Below are 23146 nucleotides of genomic sequence, written 5' to 3'. Positions count from 1 at the left end.
CACAAACAAAATGAACTGTGTCAGTATCTCAGGGCATTCTAGAAAAGGTTCAATGGCTAGGAACAGTGAATGAATCCATGACAAAGGAAAGAGGATGACAATATCTTCTTATTGCCCCCCCCCCCACAAATATATTACATATATATGAGCACATAGCAATGTATGTAGGTGGAAAACATGAGCTTCCTTTCATGTAATTTGAACAGTGACAAACTGCCCCTCAACATTTTATTTGCTTCTTGTCCAATACCAAGCAAGATGCTAATGCCAGCTCAGACAAAGCTTAGCAATGCCTCCCCATAACCAGAAAGGTGTTTTTTTTTTTTAAAAAAAAGTGTAAGGGATTCTGGACAAACTTACAGGAAGCTTTAAAGTATAAAAATGGTTTGAAAGCATTGAAAATGGGGGGGGGCGCTCTCCAATATTGAATTCGTAGTGCTGCTCTTTACTTTTTGACATTCTTATGATTCTATAGGATTATGACTTTAGCAAAATATTAAAATCTTACTGATCAAAAAAGATGGCAAGACATTAAAGAAGGTGCATATTTATGATTTTTTTTTACAGGGTGAAGCATCAAAGCTCCAGGCATCTAACAAGTTTCTTAAAAGACAAATAGGAGTAAGTTTGTTTCATTTTTAGTCAAATGCATTCATTCAATACATCAAAAACTGCATCATTAGAAGAGGCACTTGCCCTACAGCTACTAAATCTTTTGGAAAATGTTTTGTCTGTCTGTTCTTTATGGGTTCAGATACCTCATGAGATATCATTGTTTGGTGTGACTGATCCCAGGATGGAGGAGTGGATTTTGGCCCATGTTTGGACACCACTGGGTACCATTTTGAATCAGGATGATGGACTGGAATATTTCAGACTACACTGGAGCAATCTGGGGTTTTGTCAGGGGGTGGGGCATTGGACAGGAAGAAGGAGAGGCAGGCAGACTCTACAAAGAGCAGTGTGGGACTTTTTTTTTTTTTGCAAAAGAGCTTTCAATCAGCCCATGGTGCAATTTGTCACTAGGATAATTACATTATCCACTTATAAATTTCAGGTTGGGTACTTTCCGCTACTCTGCTATATACTTTCTGTCCACTATGCACCTGGACATCACTTAACTAGCATGATGGTTCCTGGAAAAAAACAAAAAACAGATTTCTGTCTGTGTTTAGATACAGTTGGGTGCCATTTTGAATCAAGATGACAAACTGAACTTTCCAATACTGCACTGATTTTAACCACTGAGTTCAATTTTTTTGGGGGGTTTCTTAGAATTCCTGAGTTGTGCCATGTGCAGAGTTGATACCACCAACATTTACATATATAGACCTATATATATGGCACTCATTTCATCAGTATATGTACATCAGCACCGTTAAGTCGCATATATAAATATCTATAAGTTCTACTGTATATGTAAACAAATAGCTATGAATAAACATTGTATATCTGTATCAGTCATCTGTGAATCACGTGGATGTATATTATATCAACCAATTTGTTTCGAGTAAAGAATCTGTCTCATTTTGTGTTTCTCAGGATGCTGTACAGTCTGTCACAAGTACATTACAGAGGCAGAAGTTTAGTGAGAAAAGCCAGCGGTGAGTCCGAACGTTCTAATAATAAACTAGGTGAGGCTTAAATTGTGCCTGAGCTCACGCAGAGTCAGTAACCTAGGGCTTAACTATGGAGTGCATTCAGCTAGAGCAGATGAGAGGGACCCTGAACAACTGCATTTCTCTCATTACTGAGTAAATGCAGAGTCCCCGCACATCACTTTCGGGTTTGGTGTGTGTGTGTCAGTAAACGAGGGGAATTAAGACGAAGAGAGCTGAGTGGGGGTTGCCTGTGTAATCTCACTGTATACAAGTTGTACAAGTGACAATAAAGTATTTCAATTCAATTGGAAAAAAGGGTCCCTGAATCAGAAGGCGGTGCTTCCACACAAATCTGAGTTCCATAGTATTTTATTTTTAAAAAAGTCTTGAGGACTGAAGCCAGATATGGCTCTGTTCTTTATACTACCTACCACATATTGGTTATGAACATTATATTTACATCATGCACGTGCGCACAAAAATAATAAGCAAGGCTGCAGTCTTCTGGACACTTATCTGGGAATAAGTCCCCTTGAACTCTGTGGAGTTTACTCTGAGTTACACCCACATAGGGACATGTGCCATGTTAGGGGTTGTGAGGAGAGCATGCGTGGTGTATTCAGGCAAGGGACTTGTGCCATGAAGAATTGGCCATACACTTTTGAGTGCCAGCCACCCAAACTGCAACAAACAATCACTGTTTGTGACAATCTGTGGTGATGACCCTTTGGAAGGCCTGATATCAACATAACTGATTCCTCTACAGTTGTGAGGTGAACAAACAGTAGCTCTCTCTGGGACAACTGGTGTGAGAGCTTTTGGTAAGTGCAAAAAAAAAAAAGCCATCAGAAGATGGTCACCAAAAGATTATTTCTAGCCAAACTTCCATTCATCCATTTGTTAGTCACTAACAGTCAGTGAGGGGTGCGGGTGGCGCTGTGGTCTAAACCACTGAGCCTAGGGCTTGCTGATCAGAAGGTCGGCGGTTCGAATTCCCGCAACGGGGTGAGCTCCCGTTGTTCAGTCCCAGCTCCTGCCCACCTAGCAGTTCGAAAGCACGTCAAAGTGCAAGTAGATAAATAGGTACCGCTACAGCGGGAAGGTAAATGGCGTTTCGGTGTGCTGCTCTGGTTTGCCAGAAGCGGCTTAGTCATCCTGGCCACATGACCTGGAAGCTGTCTGCAGACAAACGCTGGCTCCCTCAGCCTATAGAGTGAGATGAGTGCCGCAACCTTAACTGTCAGGGGTACCTTTACCTTTACCTTTAACAGTCAGTGAAGGGATTTTGTAAGGATGGAGAAAAACATGTGCTGTGATTCAGCACCATGAAGAGAAAAGCTAAGCCTGCTCTGCCTTGATGACATCGGAAAAGGGAAATGCAGAAGGATATGAACAGCTCATGTTCCTGCAAGAATAATGGAATTTGTTGTGTTAGAAGTTAAAAACCCCAAACCAAACCACAGTGGTGATATTTTAAAATCATTAAAATATGTCTATCCTAGAGGTTATTGGCAATAAAATATTAAGGCAATTAGCAGCAGATAATAGTGGGATACAAGGTTAATTAGTCTCTTTTATAGGCTGTTAATTATTAAAAGTAATTAGCCGGGAGACAGTTAAAGAAATGCCCTTACTAAATATTTTTTAATGTGTTAAACTTTTAAGACAATTTCCAATTTTGCTCCCAGTGAAAGTGCGCATTCAGATTCCTTTAAATTGTACCATGCCTTGGAGATATTTGCATAATAAGACAGTTTATAAATGAGGGTGCTCCCAAATTTTGCCCTCCTTTTATTACGATTCTCATTTTGGGAGCTGGCGTCAGTCTCCTTCATTATAGATTAGGGAATTTGAAAGGCTGTGAGGAGCCTGAGAATCAAAGTCTGTCTGGGAGGCATAATTGAAGGAGGGTGTCTAATTGTGTGAAGTCAGAACTGGATCATCTCCCCCCCCCCTCAGCCCTTAGTGCTCAGAAGCCTATTTAAATGGCATTAATTAGTGGCAAGGCACAGATTAATAAAGAGACTATTCAGTCCCCAAAGGAGCAACGTCTTGGGTGCTGTGTGATGTTATCTGCTGAACTGAAGGCAAAATGTGTTACTAAGTCAATATTTACCTGCACACAATACACCCAGCTGGCTTAGCTCTTGTTACCAACTCTCCGTAATATAGAATCACGCACAGCCGAACCCACCCATGAACCTAAGCAGGAACTAGAGGAACGAAGCAAATGCATATCCAGATGTGCATTGGAATTTTGGTGCAATGGGTTATGCATAAATCCTGTATCTTCATTGAGATTGGGACTAGATTAGGATATTAGAGTTGAAACAGAATACAGAGGAATATTCTTATTCTATTTCTATTCACTCCCTAAATCAACATATGCAAGCTCGAATGTTGTTATCATTGCTTGCTGCCGCTGCTGCTACTGTTAAATTTATTTATCCTCCACCCTACCTTTGAGATGTCCAAAGTCTTTTTCATTGGGGTCACATGCAATCCCCCATCCAGTGGCCCATGGGGCATACTAGATAGAGAAGAGGTGCATTGCAAAAAAGTCCTTGCTAACAAAAAAGCTCCTGAAGACTTTGTCAGCTTCAACCCAGGTAGGAACTAGCACTTGTAGAAGATGAACACCCTTGGGTTCATCCAGGCTTCCCTTTGTGCCATGTTTCTAGGCACAGTCTGTGCTTTAAAGCTCTGTGTCTAAGCCCCCCCCTTCTTCTTTTTTTTGCCCCAGCCCTTTCCCTGTTGAAACCCACTCTTACCTGCTTTTACCACTGAATCAGAGCAAATGACAACCCACAGAAAACCCAAATTGCTGTTTGTTCCGATTCAGCTGTGGAAATCAGTGGGAGCAGGGGAGCTGTCCAATAAATCTCAGAGCTTGAAAGTCCAGATCTTTGCCTAGAAAGCAGAGGCACTGAGTTCCACCCAACATTGGGGGAGGGGCCATTGACATGTGACATCACACATGTGATGCACACGTGTGATGTCATGCATGTCAGGAGGAGCCTGCGAGTCCTGATGAAGCTCACCACCACTGCAAGGGGGGGGGGGACAATGAGGCCCACCACTGTTATGGAGAGGCCCGGCAAGGCCCGCCACCATCGCAGGCCCGGCAAGACCAAGCCCCTCAAGATGAGGGGGGGCTCAACTCCACCCAACATACTTTGAGGGGGGATAGAGTTGGTGTGGGGCAATAGGTAAGTGTGGAAGAGCCCTGAGAGCACATCTCCCAAACATGCTCTCATTATAAGGAGGACTTTCTGTATAGATGGCATCATGACAGGAACATTCTGAACAGTCTTGGAGACCACAATAGACACAGAACATTGCTTCTCCATATCCTATGAAGTAAATGAATGAATGAATTGATTTATTATGAACACAGACTAGAAATACAGACATATACAGCAATAGAGAACAGGTAAATAGGTAAAAATTAAACTCTATAAGCTAGAACATGGTAAATAGTACAGATATAAAACAATTGAAATACGTAGGTTAAGACCTTAAACCTCTAATTTAAAATATGTGTGCTAAGACATTGACCATTAGATTCATTCAGGGCTTTCCTCCTTAATTGTATAGGAGCAGCACAGAATTTCGCCACTTTTGAGGTAATCTCTGGTTCCCTGTTCTCTATTAGGTATTTTAAGTTGTGGTCATCAGATCTGCTTGGGATTCGCTGCATGATTGGAGTGATAAATACTTAAAGTATGTCCCTATAATAATGACAGTATAGTAGGACATGAATAACAGTTTCAACTTCCTTCAAACCGCATGGGCATATTCGCTCTGAATACGGTTTACCTTCATATCTGCCCTGCAGTAATGCAGATGGGAGGGCATTGAATCTGGCAAGGATAAAAGATCTTCTAAATTTGAGTCTTTCTAGCTTAGATAAATGAACAGTTGACAATTTCTCCTCTGTAGATTGTCTAGTGCTGAATCAACATGGAATAGTGAGAAGATGGGAGAGCAGATTACTCTTTCCCCACAACATTTGAGGCTACTCTTTAATAAGGAAGTAGAGAGCAGTTTGGTGGGGTGCTTCAGCCAAATACTTGCCACAGTGGGTTTTAGCCACAAGTGTGTTGTTGTTTCCATTTGTTTTTAGGAATCTGTGGGGGATGGTGCAGGACTTCTTGACACCTGAAGGAACAGAAAGATTATTTGCGCCACTAGAAGAATCATCTTCTGATGATTCTTTGTGATAAGAACGGAACAGTACTGTGAACAATGAATGACGAGATATATTTGAACTTGTACGTTGTATGCTACTTGAAAAAACAAACATACCAGAAATATGTCTCTATTCTTTAGCATATGTGAACATGTATTATGACTCTATAAAATGCTAATTCGGTTTCCCACAGGTTGCTTCTTGTTCTGACAGAAAATTTCCCACCATACTTGAAGTTTGCTGTGGCAAATCTGCGTTCTGTTGCCATAAACAACTGAAAACAGATTAATTACTTTCCGTTACCCAATAAGTAAAGTGAATGGCAGACAGACGACACAGCAGTTACAAAATATGTACTTATTTTCTACTTCAAAATTAAGTCCAGAGTAATCTTCCAAACTTTTGGATGGTTTGACTGTAAGGATATTTTTCACTGTGACTTTGATATTTTCCCCTGAATGCCATTAAATGGCACATATAAAATCAATCCACTGACTGTGTCATTAAAATCACACACTAGCCCATCTTCTTCCAATACATGTTCTCAATCTTCCATAAAATTAGGTTTAAGTGTGATTTGATTTTGGAAATATTTATGTGCCCTCCTCCCCAACCACTGTACAATTATGTTTATGCTACTGCTACTGCCATTGTTGTTGTTGTTGTTTTAAAAAAACAGCTGGTACAAAGGACCAATTTACTAATTCATGTGGTATAAGTCTCAAAGTAGTTTGTGCAATTATTTGTTTATTGGAGAGTCTATCAGAAAAAAAAAGACTAGCTCACATCCATTACAATTTCTTTGATAACCTCCCAAATCCTTTGTACCATCATAGGATTCAATGTTTATTAGCTTCTTGGAGCAAATCATCCAAGACACTGCAATAGAGATGAACAATTCCTTTTCCTGATAGACCCCTCACAAAGTGCTCATTGCTTGAAATGCATTGTGATTTATTTGAACCACATTAATAAATTGGTCTCTCTTCCCTGTTGCCATTCTCTTTGTTTCCGCTTTGTAGTGCTCTCCTTTTGATGCATTCTACTGTTTTGGTTACCTAGTCATAGCCTGTATACCAGCAATGGATATATAAAGATGAAGGCATTTTCTGCATTTGCAGTCTGATCGGAATTATTTGTGACATGTGCCTCTTTGGCTTTAAATGAGGTGTAAGGCTTGCCTTAGTTAATTCCACTTCCAATGTGGAAATTTTAACAGAAAAAGAGCTTTTTGCTGTGCCCTTAGGTATGACGGGGGGGGGGGGAAACAACTCACGGGAAACCATATGGGAACTCATATTTGGGGGACCAAGGGCTCTGGGTGGGGGTAGGGAGAAGATGCTGTTATCAGTTAGTGAGTTGGTGTAAGACAGTGTAGGACAGCCCGCCTTTATCAGGTCCAGAGCCCTGCCTACCTGGCCCGGCCAGGATTCAAATAGACAGATGGCAGGAAAGCCCGCCAATCTCCAGCGACTGGCCTGGGAATTCCCCAACGGCCGACCACCTAGCCCTGGCGATACACTTGAGGGGAATGAGTGTGGCGTGATGGGCCACAACAGCAGCCCACCCTGTGACTGGGTAAGCAGTCATTATCAGTCAGTGAGTTGCTGTAAGATTGTGTAGTATTACCTGCCGCAAACTTAACTCTAATGATGCCATCGTAGACAGAGGTGTACCTAAAAATGTAAGAGCCCCGCTGGATCACCTAGTCCACATTCACACCATACATTTAAAGCCCTATGATAGCACTTTAATTGGTCATGTCTTCACCCATGTGAAGACATGACCAATTATGTCATGACCAATTAGGCAGGGCTCTGGTGCGAAAAGCAGTTAGGAGACCTTGCGAAGAGGGGTTGATTATTAAACCACATATATACGATTTCATCTAAAATTGCTAGGTACTTTTCAAGAATTAGAAAACACAGGCTTGCTATCAAAATATAGATACTGTATAGATACTGACGTTGCTTGCCACGTCAACGGTACTGGCTTTCCCCAGAGATTCTGTAATTGCAGTTTGGTGAGGCAGGCTTTTGAAAACTCCCAGCCAGCCAAACTGCAGATCCTAGTGTTCTCTATCAAACCCAGTCCAAGGCCACAATCCAACAGGGTATTATGTGCACTGAAATCTGCTGCTTTGAAGTTTGCAATGTAGATCTACCCAAAGATAATCCCCCACCAAGTTCTGTGGACCAGAGTATAAAATTATCTAACTGCATTGCTGGATCCACTACTTCACCTCAAACTCCCAGAGAGAGGTTTCCAACTCTGCAGTTCCATACACCTTCAAGTGAGTCAGAGCTCCCTCTTCTACCCATTCCTCCCCCCCCCCTCTCTCCATGCTGCTGACAGCTACCTGTCAAGACAGATCTCCAGGTATCTCTTAACCATTATCTCCCTTCAAGAGACATCAAAGAGCATTCTGGACGATCAACCTGCAATCTGTCTGACAAAGGAATGCCTCACAGTATTACAACATCTGAAGGCACGGCCCAAAGTACAGCACTTGTAAGTCCACTGAGTCCAGTGGGGAAGAGATTTTAGAGAACATTAAACTGCCCATTGAAATCAAGCAGATTTTTAAAATGCCATATATTGGATCATATCCAGAATGATGCATTGGTGTGCCTGAGATATATGCTTAGAAATAAACGGCCAGGACTGATAAAAGATATAACAGCACAATGTGTAATCCCTATATTCTGCATCCAAAATAGCACCAGATTTGTAATAAACTATGCGAATCAGATTAATACCCATAAATTTAATAAAGTGATTTGTTTTCATTATATACGTTTTTACTTGGCTCACCACAGCTGTGGCTTACTTGAAAGTATAGAGCAAAGGCAGGCCCGACTCTAGGGGTAGTCTTGGTGGCGCGGGGCGCCAGGGCGCCGGGTCGGCAGGAGGGCACTGTGCAGGAAAGCCATGCGGAAGCCGTGCTGCACCCGCCCACCAGGGCGGGGGCGCCGGAGCGATCTCCACGCCACGGCACCACGGCGCCCGACCGGCTTGAGACGGCCCTGAGCAAAGGTCTGGATACTGGGACAACATGTGAGCAGCCACAAAGTTGGGCAAAGTGGTGTCCAAGTGCTGTTCTCGTCTGTGACTGATAAAGGCCGCCTGAGGGAAATCTATGAAATGTGGAGCAGCTCCTGTCAGATGCTGAGGAAGGTGAGTGGGTGGCTGGTGAGAACTGGAGAAGCCACCACACCCTCCTTTCTTCACTTCTTGTCTGGATTAAGCCTCATCTTTTTGTCTACATCCAGGCCTTTGTTGATTTCAGAGACAGGTTTTGGACTTCAAGTGCTTTCCCAAGTATGATGGAAGGGAACTGGGGGCTTCATCAGCATTTCAACGGCACCCAGCACCCAACCTGTCAGACAACCGCTGTCTGTGGTTTCATGTAGATGTTGAATAACATGGGGAAAGGCAAGATAAAGCTTTGCATAGCCAGTTATAGCCAATTATTTTTATGTAATTGTTGCATATCATATGCTCTAATGTGTATATATATATATATATATATATATATATATATATATATATATATATATAACCACTTTAAACAATTCAAAGATGAAAATGTGTGTATTATTCTCTGGTATGGCCTGGCTGGTTAGTTGCTGCTTTGTGCAGGATCCTTGGCCAAATCAGAAAGAAAGTTTGTTTAACCACTAACTCAGCTTATGGTGAGTTTCTACCTGAACAATACAAAGGCAAAAGCAAAATTCCTCTTTGGGTTCCTTTAATGAGATATACACACTTTTACTTTTAACAGACACAATCCTACTTTTGATTCTCCTTTGCTGGATTCTGTGATGCACCATGTATAACAAATGCATTACAATTGCATTTCATCCCATTTAGGCATTACGACAGCTCTGGCTATACTCAGGTGTTTTTTTTCCAGAAACAGCTCGTTTCTTTTCAAATATCCACTAGATGGCAGTGGAATCCAAGTGACGGCAGAAAACACAAATAGAAAAAAACCCCGATGTTATATATATAAAGTAACTTTTTTAAAAAGGCAGTGGCTCTCATGAAATTTGAACTGATATGTTGTTACTTCCTTACTTGTAGTACTTGGGTGACCTCTGACCGTATAATAAGAGAAGACTGTGTAAACATTATGATTGTTCTAATGCGCTGCATTCTCATGGGACTGACTATACTATACCAACTGAGGATGTGGATGGAGGCAGGCACATTTGAATATTCCTTGCATGCGGGAGGCTGTCAGATCGCAGAAAAGGTTAGGCTGTAACTCTTAGGTCTTAGTTATGCTTTTTACATAGGCAACATTCAAAAATGCAGCCTGTGCTGCCTGTGATGCAGTCCAGGAGGACAGCTGTCACTAAAGTGATCTATGAATGCACTGCAGTGTCACTTTGTCCCATTATAAATGCCGACTGGCAGAGCTACACCATTGTGTGAGGCTGTAGGCAACAGCTTGAGTAGCCACTCCACTTTTCTTCTGGCAGAGCTCATGTGCATTCAGTTGCTTTTGGGCGGGCAGGAAAAGCTTCTCCCACCTCTTTTATATATTTTTATTGCATTTATGTCCCATGGTGGCATGCATGGTGTCTCCTCTCCATTTTATTCTCACAACAACCTTGTGAGGCAGGTTAAGCTGAGAGAGGCAGCGACTGGCTTCATGGCTGAGTGGGGATTTGAACTCTGGCACCCCAGGTCCTCGTCTAACACTCTATCCACCGCCTCTCTTGACACCTGGTGGGAACCAGTGTGATATAGTGGTTAAGAGCGGTAGACTCGTAATCTGGGGAACCGGGTTCGTGTCTCCGCTCCTCCGCATGCAGCTGCTGGGTGACCTTGGGCTAGTCACACTTCTCTGAAGTCTCTCAGCCTCACTCACCTCACAGAGTGTTTGTTGTGGGGGAGGAGGGGAAAGGAGATTGTTAGCCGCTTTGAGACTCCTTCGGGTAGTGATAAAGCGGGATATCAAATCCAAACTCCTCCTCCTCCTCCTCCTCCTCCTCCTCCTCCTCCTCCTCCTCCTCCTCCTCCTCCTCCTCCTCCTCCTCCTCCTCTTCTTCTTCTTCTTCTTCTTCTTCTTCTTCTTCTTCTTCTTCTTCTTCTTCTTCTTCTTCTTCTTCTTCTTCTTCTTCTTCTAGCTTCAGGGTAGCCCAGCAGTTTACCTGAACCAGAACCCACCAGATCAAGGATGTATTTGTTCTTTTTTTAAAAAAAAAAGAGCTGAAAGGATGTTTGCAGCTGTACCTGACTTTCAGATATTCGCTTATAAGCCTTGAAATTGGATGTATGCAAGCTGCAGCATTACCTCAGCTTCTTCTTCTTTGGCGATCACTCGTATCCGAGTAAGATTGTCTTCCATAAACACGGTTTTAACAATGGGTCCATAAGTGACTGTGGAGGCCAATTTTGGATCCGCATGTCCTTCCACAGTGGGGACATTGGTTTCCGGGCGGGAGTTGATCACGGTGTGGATTTGCCAAGCACGCCTTCCTCTTAGCATGTTTCTCCCTTGCGTTCTGAGAGCGAGTGTCTTCAAAGCCCATGACACCTTTGATAAAGGCTGCTCTCCAACTGGAGCGCTCACAGGCCAGTGTGTTCCCAGTTGTCAGTGTTTATACTACATTTTTTTTAAGATTTGCCTTGAGACAGTCTTTAAACCTCTTTTGTTGACCACCAGCATTACACTTTCCATTTTTAAGTTCGGAATAGAGTAGTTACTTTGGAAGACTATCATCAGGCATCTGCACAACATGACCAGTACAATGAAGTTGATGTTGAAGAATCATTGCTTCAGCACTGGTGATCTTGGCTTCTTCCAGTACACTGATATTAGTTCACCTGTCTTCTCAAGTGATGTGTAAAATTTTTCGGAGACACCGTTGATGGAATATTTGAGGAGTTGGAGATGGCGTTTATAAGTGGTCCATGTTTCACAAGCATATAGTAAGGTTGGTAGTGCAATAGCTTTGTAAACAAGCATTTTGGTTTCCCTGCGAATGTCCCGGTCCTCAAACACTCTGCACTTCAATCGGGAGAAAGCCGCACTCGCAGAGCTCAGGCGATGCTGGGTTGTGGTGATTAAATAGGGGGGGGGGACCATTCATGCCAGAGTGAGCTCCTTGAAGAAAAAGGTTGACTGTAAATTCCATCAATCAATATCTGCTGAGGTTTGAGTTGGGAACCCTTGGATCTGTCTGCTGCACCGCTGAACTGTGTATTACAGTAACCGCCCATGCAACTTGACATCTTCGGGGGGGCGGGGGCGGGGAATCACTTCACAAAATTGGCTGTCAAGCATTTAGGGGTGGTGGATCTGGAATACCTTGGGAGTAGGGGTTAGATTTTTTTAAAAATGTCATTACTAGATTAATCTATTGAGCATTAGTCTCCTAGAAATAGCTTGTCAATGAGGTTCGCTTGCAGTCCTTGTTCCTCCCACGTCATAACCTAGAACATTACCAAGAAGCCTACGGTAGAACATGACTTAGATGCTTTTGTAACAGCTGGTTACAATATTATCAGATAGTGCACATCTTTAGCCAAGATCAGAAAATAGGATTTGAACAAAAAAACTCAAAACTGCAAAGGGAACTTATTCAACCAAGTAAGAAAACCATCCCAAGAATGTATAATTTACTTCTCGAATGGGAATTGAAAGATGAGATTATAAAAGAAACGACCATAAAATGGTCACAAGATATAGGTCAGGTAATTCAGTTGTCCAGATGGGAAAGATTGTGGAAAACTGATATAAATTTCACAGCTTGTTACTTAGTAAAAGAAAATATAATGAAAATGTGTTACCGATGGTATCTCACCCCAGTAAAATTAGCAAAAATATACAGAAAACATTCAAATCTCTGCTGGAAATGCAAGAAAGAGGTTGGGACATTATACCATATGTAGTGGGGATGTGAGGTGGTTAGACAATTCTGGAATGAGATACATGAGATTAAAAAAATCTTCAGGTGTTCCATTTAAAAAAAACCCACCAGAGTCATATTTACTGAGTTTATTAACAAGTGACATCCCCAAGGATAAAAGGAACATATTTCTTTATTTAACCGCAGTGGCAATAATTTTAGGGGTGAAATATTGGAAAAATGAAAAAGTACCAGAAATTACAAAATGGCAAGTTAAGATCTGTGAATTTGCCGAGCTGGCAAAAATGACTGCAGCAATTAGGGGCTGCTCTACCCAGAAAACCAATACAGAATGGAAATGTATAGGGGAATACATGAAAAAATATGGTGTTAATGCAGAACTTCTAATAGGCAATTGTTAAGTATGTAAGGATAAAAGAAGCAATCACAATTCACTAGACATTATAGAAATAAGCTCTTATGCCAGTTTATTATACTAAAGCAACTAGAAAAAAAATAGTGACGGTAAGATCTCACATGGGTGAAGGGAAGCAATGGGGAGGAGGGGAGGAGAGGGGAGGGATAGATAGTATTTAAGAAATAAAATAACATATGCGAGAGAAAAGGATATAATAGATTCTTACAGAATAGCAACACAATGTAACTAGAGCAGAAGCTAAACGAGGAAGTGAATGTGTTCTTATTAATGTATTTATTCTTCTTATTATTCCTTATTGGAAGAAGGTTATCTTGACTTAGTTTCTCTCCCCCCCCCCTTTCCCTTTTATAATGTGTTGCTTGTATATGGTGTAATTCTCTGTATGTGCAGAATAAAAAGAAAAAGAACATGACTTAGATGCTTTGAAAGCTGAGGTAATTTTAATTTGTTTTGGTATTTTTAACTTTGGTATGTTTTCAGGCGTGGTTGTGATATTTATCGATATTTATTGTTTTACCTTTTTGTAAAACGCTTTGAGCTCCCCCCCCCATTTCAAATTTTTAATCAAACAGGAAATAAAAACAAATAAATAAACAAACAAACATGCCAGTTCCTTACCCAAATGAAGTCAGGCATGAAGAAGAGCTCACTTGGTGCTATTTCCTTTGGCCTCTTCCTCTTTTCTCACCTGTGGGGCAGGGCTGCATCCCCATGGCAGAGCATCTGCTTGGCCTGCATAAGGCCACAGGTTCAATTTCTGGCATTTCCAGGTAGGGCTGTCAGGGAACCGTGACTGACTGGAGGTTGGATTTCTTGAATAATCAAAGTTGCTTTTGAGCCGATCTAATGCCAATACTGTCTGTTTAAGAAAAACAGGTGCCGGTGATTTCTGTTTAATTGCTCACAGGCGTGGGCTCTACTCCATGTATATAAGGCTCTGTTGGAAAGCATTTTGTGTGGTAGTATGGTGGGAGGCTTGGGATGTGGGTATGAGAGAGCGTTTATCTTTAGTTTAAAGTCTCTTCCGAGTCAGTTTGTTTTTCTGTTAAAGAAAGCCAACCTTTTGTTTTTCTTCTGTATACTTTAAACGGTATACTGCTAGCCAGGGGTTTCATGCTAGGTTGGGAAAAATCTTTAAACTCTTGGTGGTGTATTTTAGCCAAGTCAACTTCTGTTTGCGTATTTTGTTTTACTATAAACTCTGCGTGAAGCGTACTTTGAAGGGCCACTGGGAAACTGGGGTATATGATTCATAGCTGCCAAGTCTTCCCTTTTCTCGCGAGGAAGCCTATTCAGCATAAGGGAATTTCCCTTAAAAAAAGGGATAACTTGGCAGCTATGATATGATTTATGTTAGCACTCTTAATACTCAGTTTTCCCCTTTGTTATTTTGTGATACTGGAAACCTGCTCCTATTCAGTGTGGACAATACCAAGCTGAAAGGATTGAATAGACCAATGGTCTGACTCAGAATAAGGCCCCCTCCCATGTTCCCTGTCACGGCTCCCACTCTGGATGAGAACTTGTAAACTTATCCAGATCACAACTCTGTAAGCTCTTTGTCCCCTGGTCACCATTTCCCACCTGCAAGCAGCCATTTCCGCTCTAACTTCTGGCTTTTCCGAGACTGCTGAGCTCTCGTCAGCAAACTTTTTGCTCTGCTAGGCACCGAGTCAGCTCATATTGAGTGAGCAGTCAATAAGAGGCCTTTTCTTTCATGATATTAACTGGTGAGTTGCGTCTGCCAGGCTTAAAGGCTAGTTCATCAAAGCGAGACCGAAAAAATAAAATTAAAAAGCGTCCGCATTTAGTTATTCTGCACTTGCTGGTTGCCCACACAACTAGGAAATGTAGAATAATGTATTTGATGCAGGAAACAGGCAAAGAGCCTTATAACTCCCCAATCAGACTTTAAAGAGATCTAAACAGGCTGCTACTTGGTATAGTAAAATAAATTATAACAACAAAGCTTTAATGGAAATGATTAATCTCTATAACATTCAAGAAACATAGCATTTTTTTTCAAAGGGCTTCTCTTCTTTTGCTGTCTAAATGTTCAGCACACCATTTAATTATTAAACATCAATGGCAAGGAAAAAATATATTAATTATGCATTTGCTAGACCACAAAAGCTATTTTAACTGGCTACAAAATGATTTAGTATGCATAAAAGTTAACATTTAATAATACCACCAAGAACATTTGTTTTAAACATTTCCACATCCTCTTTCTGGTCTAATTAATATTTAACTGTTCAAGAGATTAGTTATGCTCTTTCAGTTTCTCACTGTGTTCATCTGAAGTTTTTATTTAGCAGTCCTTGGATTGGGTTTGTGTAATACCTGCAAGGAGAAGTTCCTTTATTTCATGGTACTGAAATGTTGTTAGGTATGGAAACGTTTGCAAAGAACCGTGGAAGATTTCTCCATATACTCAATCAACCAGGATGTTACAGTTTCCAGTTCCGTGTTGATAGGGAAACTTAATGGTTAGAACCTGTGTTGCCAGGCAATGCCTAAAGAATATGGATGTGATGGAGACTCTCACAGATATCATAGGGATCCTCCCAATGGAATGAGAACAAGAGAGGACCATGATGGTAGAAGAAGCAGTAGAAGCTCATGACCTTTGGCCACTGGACATCCAGGGACACTGGGTTGGATTCAGAGTGTCCCATCCATGAAAAAAGGGTTCCTTCCATTTGTTGGAGGGAATGCGACCCAATGGAGGCTTCCTCTGGAGGAAGGTGGGAGAACATAGGCGCTGGCTCCAGGGGACCGAAGCCCTGTGGGTTTAGGACCAGTAAATGATCTCATGCAACTTCCAACAGGACGTTTGCAGTTTTGTTGGGAAAGGATGGAATTTCACAAACGCACGTCCCTTTGGATTCACTTTTATTTTTGTAGGCTGCTATCAAGTTCAGTGAACTCAGATCCCATTTCTTGTGTTGACACCGTTTTCTCTGCAGACAGCCAAGCTGAACATCGTGAGACCCTGAAACAGTTTTCAATAAATGTGTAAAGGCGAGAAATGAGTGTCTCTTAATAAAACACATGTTAACAAGTGCCTCTCGCCCGCCCAAGACACACTCATGTGAAAACCTGACAGTAGCAGTGAGCTTCTCCTTTTCCCAATGTGAAGTTTTTCCTTCCTGGAAATACGTGCTGCATTCCTGTAACAAAACAAATACATGTTTCTCACTGTTTGTATGTCTTTCTTCCTAGACGAAGATGATCAGGCTGAAAATCCATTCTTGAAGACTTGCTGTATCCTGAGTATAATATGTTGCCTAATCCTACTGAACACTAGGGTTCAGTCTTTGATAAGATTTCACATACAGCTGAACATCATCTTCATCTTGCTAATCCAGAATTTAGGGCCCTGCAAACGAGATGTTGCCCTTCCTAGAATTAACACATTTAAAAGTCTGAAACGATGGTGTTGGCGTGAGGCAAGGAGTATAAGCATTGACCTAACTGGAAGCGTGGAATGCAGTTAGATTTAATAAAGGCTCTGAGCAAAGGGACAGGACTTGATCAAGAAGAAAGCCTTGACGGCGTTGACAAGCCTTTTCTTTAGTCTCTTGAGCTAATTGTGTCAGTTGACAGGTTTGCATCAGGGTACGTTGAAATTCTGACAGGCTAATTTGAGCTTGCGGTTCCAATGAAACACACATACGGCACTCGTTATATTTAGTGACAATCAGTGTCATTTTCTGCTTAAATGCAAGCGGCTCAGTACAAATGTTCAGCTAGCTGCCTATCAGCAAATGTGAACCCAGTTTTTCAATGGAGCTGAAACAAAAGTGTGTGTGTGTGTGTGTGTGTGTGAGAGAGAGAGAGAGAGAGAGAGAGAGAGAGAGAAGGTTTGTAAAAGGAGACTGGGAAGAGAAACAAATATTAAGCTGCACTGATTCTGCATAGAAAATTATTTCTTTATTTCAGCTATTTCTAAGGCATCTTTCAAGACTATAGCATTTCCCAAGGCAGCTTATATTTATAACAAATATGCAACAGGTTAACAGTTTCCTTTGGGTTGAACTACTGGCTAACTTTGCAAAATCCTGAAAAGAAAGTGTAAAGGATAAAGAACAGAAATAAAATATGAAAGTGATGCAGTCAGGACTTAGTAAACCTAAGGATAAAGTTTAAAGATATAGACATTACAATGCTTTCCAAAATAACTTTTTTTTAAAAAAATACAACAATGAAGACTGTGCTAATGTCCTCTGCATTGCTCTACCCTTGGGGACAACTCAGAAGCTGAAGCTAGTGTGGAATGTTATATACTGAGTGGCATGTAGTCAGAGCCATATTACACCTGTATTGGCTGCCTGCCAATTTGCTTCTGAGTCCATTTTAAAGTATTGATATTGGCTTATAAGGCCCTCAGTACTTGGTGGAGTGTCTCTTTCCTGGTATGTGCCAGTTCAGCTACTAAGATTATTACATTACCCCAGCATTGGAATGATGATCTGAGCCAGAGTTTTCTTGGTTGTGGAACTCCTGGCCTCTGGAGGTACATCAACCATCTACAGTTGTTGTTTTTTAAAGAGTTTCTCATTTTGCCCAAGACACCTCTTTGTGTCTGCATCAAGTCCTCTTGACACTATAGTTCTAATCTGGATTCTTGGACCATCTGATTGTTGAGCAGTCTATTTAATGGGTACTCATGCTGCAGTTTTTAGTTTAAGGGGGTGGTTTGGGGAACCTGAGAGCATAGTTTCAAATTTAGATGTTGAGGAGGTTTTACTTTTTTAAAAGATTATTCATGCTGCTTTAAAATGGTGCTCATGTTACAGACCAATCCAGCAGCTACTGCAGGCCAATATTAATATGACACCTCCTGCTCATGACTCTCACATCCTGTATGTATTAATGTTTTTGCTGGAGATGTAGGGCAACATATATGAATTTTACCTTTGTAGGTTAGTTTCTACACACCCACCCACCCACACAAACAAACAAGAGGTATTATCAGAGTTCAAAGACACCTTCTAGTCATGCAAAAACAGGGATACCAAGTAGGGCCAGTGAGAGGAGTGGCTTAGAGAGAGGAGGTGTAACCTGGTGAGAGTTCATATTTGGTCTCTGGGCCTAAGATTCCCCACCTTTGCCTTACTATTGGAGAAGTAAAACTCATTCCTACCATGCACCTGGAAATTGATGTTTTAAAAGATTGCCTTTGCTTTGGAACTTGTCCTGGGAATAGGAGATGACGCGATTAAAATGCTCCCCAAGGGTACATATAAAACCATCTTTTCCAAGTAAAGCTGCCCTTTATCTATTTAGTATTTAGCTTCAGTCATTCAGCTTTAAAGCTTGGTTCTCCACTTAGTTAAGTCAGTTTTATGCCTGATTAGCCCCTAGCTCCAGATTTATGCTAGAACAAAACTGGTGAAACTGTGTGGAGAATCATGGCTTTGTTTCCTTAGGTTTGCTGCCGTTTTCTTGTACACATCCGAAAATATAGGAACCCGTTTTTAAGGGAGGGGGGCAGATCCATCCATCCATTGTTTTATTTGTAGGCTGCCTTTCCACAGTTCAAACCATGCTCATGGCAGCTTCCAACATGAAAAAAACAAAACAAACCTAATTATAACGGATCAAAAGTAGGCATAAACAATAAAACATTAAAAAAGACACAACCAAATGAAACAAATTCCGCATAAATCACACAAAATCTCAAATAAAGATAGAAAAACCAACAGCAACAATTCCCCCAACAAGCAACACCCTAGAGCAGGGGTCCCCAAACTAAGGCCCGGGGGCCAGATGCAGCCCAATTGCCTTCTCAATCCGGCCTGCAGACGGTCCGGGAATCAGCGTCTTTTTACATGAGTAGAATGTGTCCTTTTATTTAAAATGCATCTCTGGGTTATTTGTGGGGCATAGGAATTCGTTCATTTCCCCCCAAAAAATCTGGTTCGGCCCCCCACAAGGTCTGAGGGACAGTGGACCGGCCCCCTGCTGAAAAAGTTTGCTGACCCCTGCCCTAGAAGCCAAGTGTCTGTTCAGCAGTCTCAGCCCCAGGCCAGGTGGAAAAGGCCTGTAAGGCAGGGAGCAGGTCTACTAGGACTCACAACCAAGATAACAACTTTGAGATTGTCTCAAAGGAGGACGAACCTGGTTCTGTGCTTTTGATAATGTGTCGAAGAGGGAATTGCAGTGAGCACAGCTAAGCTCACTGTGGCTGCAAAAAGGTAAAGGGACACCTGACCATTAGATCCAGTTGCGGATGACTCTGGGGTTGTGGCGCTCATCTCGCTTTACTGGCCGAGGGAGCCGGCGTACAGCTTCCGGGTCATGTGCCAGCATGACTAAGCCACTTCTGGTGAACCAGAGCAGCACACGGAAATGCCATTTACCTTCCCGCTTGGAGCGGTACCTATTTATCTACCTGTGACTGTACCTGCCCTTAAAAGAGATGAGCAAAAGTGTGCCTGCAGTTTTTTAAAGCTCATCTCATGAAATATTGCCTGTAGCATATCAATCTGGATTAATACCTTATTTCTGTATAATTCTTTAAAAGCATACCCAACTGCCTAAATAATTGTGTTACACATTCTGGTGATGATGATGATTTTGGCATGCTGCTTTGACTTTATTTTAGACAAAAAAAGCGAGAAAGCTATCCTGGCAAGTTTAGCAGGAAACTTTGTCCCCCACCTACTCGCCACCCCATTCAGAAAGCGGCAATGTAATTTATGCCAATCAGCATGTACTTTGATAAGTCTGCTGAATGGTCTGCAGCTGTTGGAGCAAACTCTTCCCCCTCCTCCGCATCCTTTTCATGTTCTTCCAGATGCTGCCTTCATCTTTGGAGTGACAGAGCGCTTCTCAAGTAGACGAGGAGGCAGCTCAGCCAATGATGATTACCAGGCTGTGTGAGTGAGTGGCAGAGAGGAGCACCCCCATCGCACTCATCACAGGAAAGAAGCAAACAAAAGGGTTTGATTAGGACCAGAGGGGGAGAGAGGATGCTTCTCTGCCAGCGATAATAAGACATTTCGCTAGGATGGCAGGGATTTCCATGCTGCTTCAATGGAACTACTCAGAAGTAAGTGGTTTGAAGACGGATTAGATTCCTGCTGATGTTGCATTTGATGGATGCATTTTTTTTAAAAAAAAGAGAGGGTAGATTTATCAGGAGAAGGGAATGAGATGGTTACATACATATCCAGCCTCCTAAGGGAGGATGGAGAACCTCTGGGACATCAGATGCTTCTGGGCTCCACCAGAGTCAGAATGAAAAGGCAAAAAGAGCTTGGCATGCCACTTATAGGCCAAACCCACATAGATCAGCACACACCATAGTGCATTATAAACAGAGAATCTGTGCACTGTAGAAAGATGGCTTAAAAATATGTAGTGCCTCTAATACCTCATGAATTCCACCCTACAAGGAGTGATTTTGTTTGTCCTTAGTGTAACCTGTGGTCATCTGGATGATGCTAGACTCCAGCTCCCATTAGCCCTGCCCAGCATGGCCTCTAGTCACATCAGAAGGAATGCTCACTAAGTAGCCGATGTCCTATAAGCTCTCCACAGACAAATCAGGATGAATGTTGAACAACCAGGCCGTCAAGAAAAGACTTGGTTGTGGTGGGAGTAAGGATGGTGCTGATTCCCTCGATAATCGAGCTTGCACTTGAGCTGAGCCCCATTGCCACCTCGCAATCATCGTGAGTCAATCAGGTATCCTGTGTGTTAGCGATATTTAGCAGAACACACATCATGGGAAAAACAACACATCAAAAGGCAACTTATCAAACGCAACCCATTTCAGTGTCTGCTCTGTCATGCTGCTGAAATGTGTAACCCCTTGAACTCTGCTTAACTGGGGTGATGACAGGAGCCATTAACATTCATTGTTATGCTCCTATTCCTGTCACCTACCATGATTATGTGGGGTGGTGGGGAAGGTAGTAATGCTGGATAGGATGGGCTTTGAGGGAATGACCGCTCCCCACATCAAATGGGGGGCAACTTTTGCGTGGTCACGCGCAGCCCCCTGGACCCCAGTGCAGCTCCCGGTAGTTCGGGCTGGCTTCATCCTCCCTAGGCTGGATACCTGGGGTCTCCGCCTACCTCAGTCATCCGCCCAATCCCGCCTGGGAGAGGCATTGCCAGGGGATTGGCCCAGGTAAGGGGAAGGACCGCCCAGCCCACACAACTGAAGGTGAAGCTTACCTGTGAAGCGGCAGTCACCCAGATCCCCAGCTGGGGACTAGGAAGGATAAACGCCCAATGCCTGAGCCAAGGTCTCCCTACATATGAACCTTAATAAAGTTGTGGCCAATTTTAATCCCATAGAACGTTGTCTTGAGTCATTATTCTGCTCGGCGGTCACCTGGGGCTGGGGGGACTCCGCCTGTCCATGCAATGGGTAGTACTTGAGTTAATCCTATCATCTGCAAAATCAAGATTGCTTAAGTCTGTGGCCTGATGAAGAAAAACTATCCAGGCCAGCTTGGAGAAGGTCGATGGAAAGAAAAATAAAGAGAACACAGTGCTACCATGATTAAACTGCAGACATGAGAAAACGTACAAACCATAGGCATGATGTGAGACTTGTTAGTGCCATCCCTCCCAGCATACAAAAACAGGCCCAACAACACAGTTGAGGATCAATGAATGAATAAACTTTAATAATAGCCAAATAGTGGTGATTTTTTTTAAAAAAATGAACAACAATTAGCTCACTATTCCATCCACCTTCTTTTGGGTTCCGCCAGTGTGGTGTAGTGGTTAAGAGCGGTAATCTGGGGAACCGGGTTCGCGTCTCCGCTCCTCCACATGCAGCTGCTGGGTGACCTTGGGCTAGTCACACTTCTCTGAAGTCTCTCAGCCCCACCCACCTCACAGGGTGTCTGTTGTGGGGGAGGAAGGGAAAGGAGAATGTTAGCCACTTTGAGACTCCTTCGGGTAGTGATAAAACGGGATATCAAATCCAAACCCCCCCCCCTCCTTTGAACTTGTAAGTCATTGCCAACTTCTTTTGTTGACAAAAATAAGTATTTGCAGCTTGATTTAGAAGGGTTGGGACAGTCTGGAACACAAACTGCTTTGTCGGTATTGCAAGAAGGTGAGAGCAAAAACGCCCCCAGACATGCAAATTACAATACCCCTGGCGGTGATCAAATGGGTACTTGGTGAAGGTCAACAATGATTAGCATTAGCAGAACTGCAAATAGCCAAATCCATTGCACGAGGAGTTCTCACAACACAATCTGGAGGAATGAAGTCAATTATTTCATTTTTGCAGAATGTGGGAGCTGGTCAAGCTGACATGTGTTCTATAAGCCATGGACTGAAATAAGACAAGTTCATGCAAGGACACTGCAATAACTTCCCCCTGCCCCCCGTCCTGAACAGGTACATGATTACGATCCCTAGGTAGGAGGTACAGTGACTGTCTCCTCTCACTATCTTGGGACATTTAAAGATATGCAGATAGTCTCCAAGCTACAACCTGAGAAGATTATGTCCTGCCATAAAAGCATAGTCAGGCCTGTTCTGCCTTTCTTGTGGATCAGCTAGGCTGTACAGAATGAACATTTCCCAGGTAGTTTCAAAGGTTAATTCAGTAAGAGGTCCCTGGCACAGCCTGGCTCACTGCCTCATCCTTTATAAATGTGTGTCTTCCTGGATAGGGATATAATGAGTCTCAAACAATCTTTCTTTTCCTGGTGGATTTTTGGTGGCTGCCTTTCTATTTCTTTCACAACTAAGAAGGACTGTTAACATGTAGGTTAAAGGCAATTGTCTTCTGTCAGTCAGGAGTAAATGAAGAAAAACGGATCTGGGAGATGGTGGCTGTAAACAGTGGAGACAAATGAAATTAGAAATTGAGCTATAAGGTATTATACAGAGTACTTCCTCCTACCATGAGACAGGTTGCTGTATCTTCTCAGGGTCACCTAGTAAATCATTGGGAACCAATCCTACACCCATGCATATAGTCCCATTCTGGGTCCTGTTTCTTGGTCACACTACAGAACCTTGGGGTGCACCTGATACCAAGATCTCATATGCATATTGCTTAAAG

The 23146-nt window shown here is 42.4% G+C and overlaps 1 protein-coding gene across 5 annotated transcripts in view; it reads left to right on the top strand.

Moving 5' to 3' along the window:
- C3H6orf118 (chromosome 3 C6orf118 homolog) overlaps positions 1–21389 on the top strand; it is a 33741-nt gene extending 12352 nt beyond the window's left edge. The window contains exons 8-11 of one of the 5 annotated variants that reach the window (XR_015949036.1): positions 568–621; positions 1543–1604; positions 19901–20155; positions 20524–21389. Coding sequence is in view for 4 of the 5 variants with exons in the window: in XM_035110565.3 (XP_034966456.2) it covers positions 568–621; positions 1543–1604; positions 5728–5824 (213 nt within the window). In the remaining variant the exon portion in view is untranslated. Of the gene's footprint in view, positions 1–567; positions 622–1542; positions 1635–5727; positions 6908–19900; positions 20156–20523 lie in introns of those variants that run through there. The other 4 variants (XM_088666318.1, XM_035110565.3, XM_088666319.1 and 1 more) reach the window with 4 other exon arrangements.
- The last annotated feature ends 1757 nt before the right edge of the window (positions 21390–23146 follow it).

The sequence above is a fragment of the Zootoca vivipara genome, chromosome 3 (assembly GCF_965207765.1).
Source record: "Zootoca vivipara chromosome 3, rZooViv2.hap1.1, whole genome shotgun sequence".
Taxonomy (NCBI): Eukaryota; Metazoa; Chordata; class Lepidosauria; order Squamata; family Lacertidae; genus Zootoca; species Zootoca vivipara.
The sequence above is the reverse complement of the archived record's forward strand: the minus strand, read 5'-3'. Positions and strand labels throughout refer to the sequence as shown.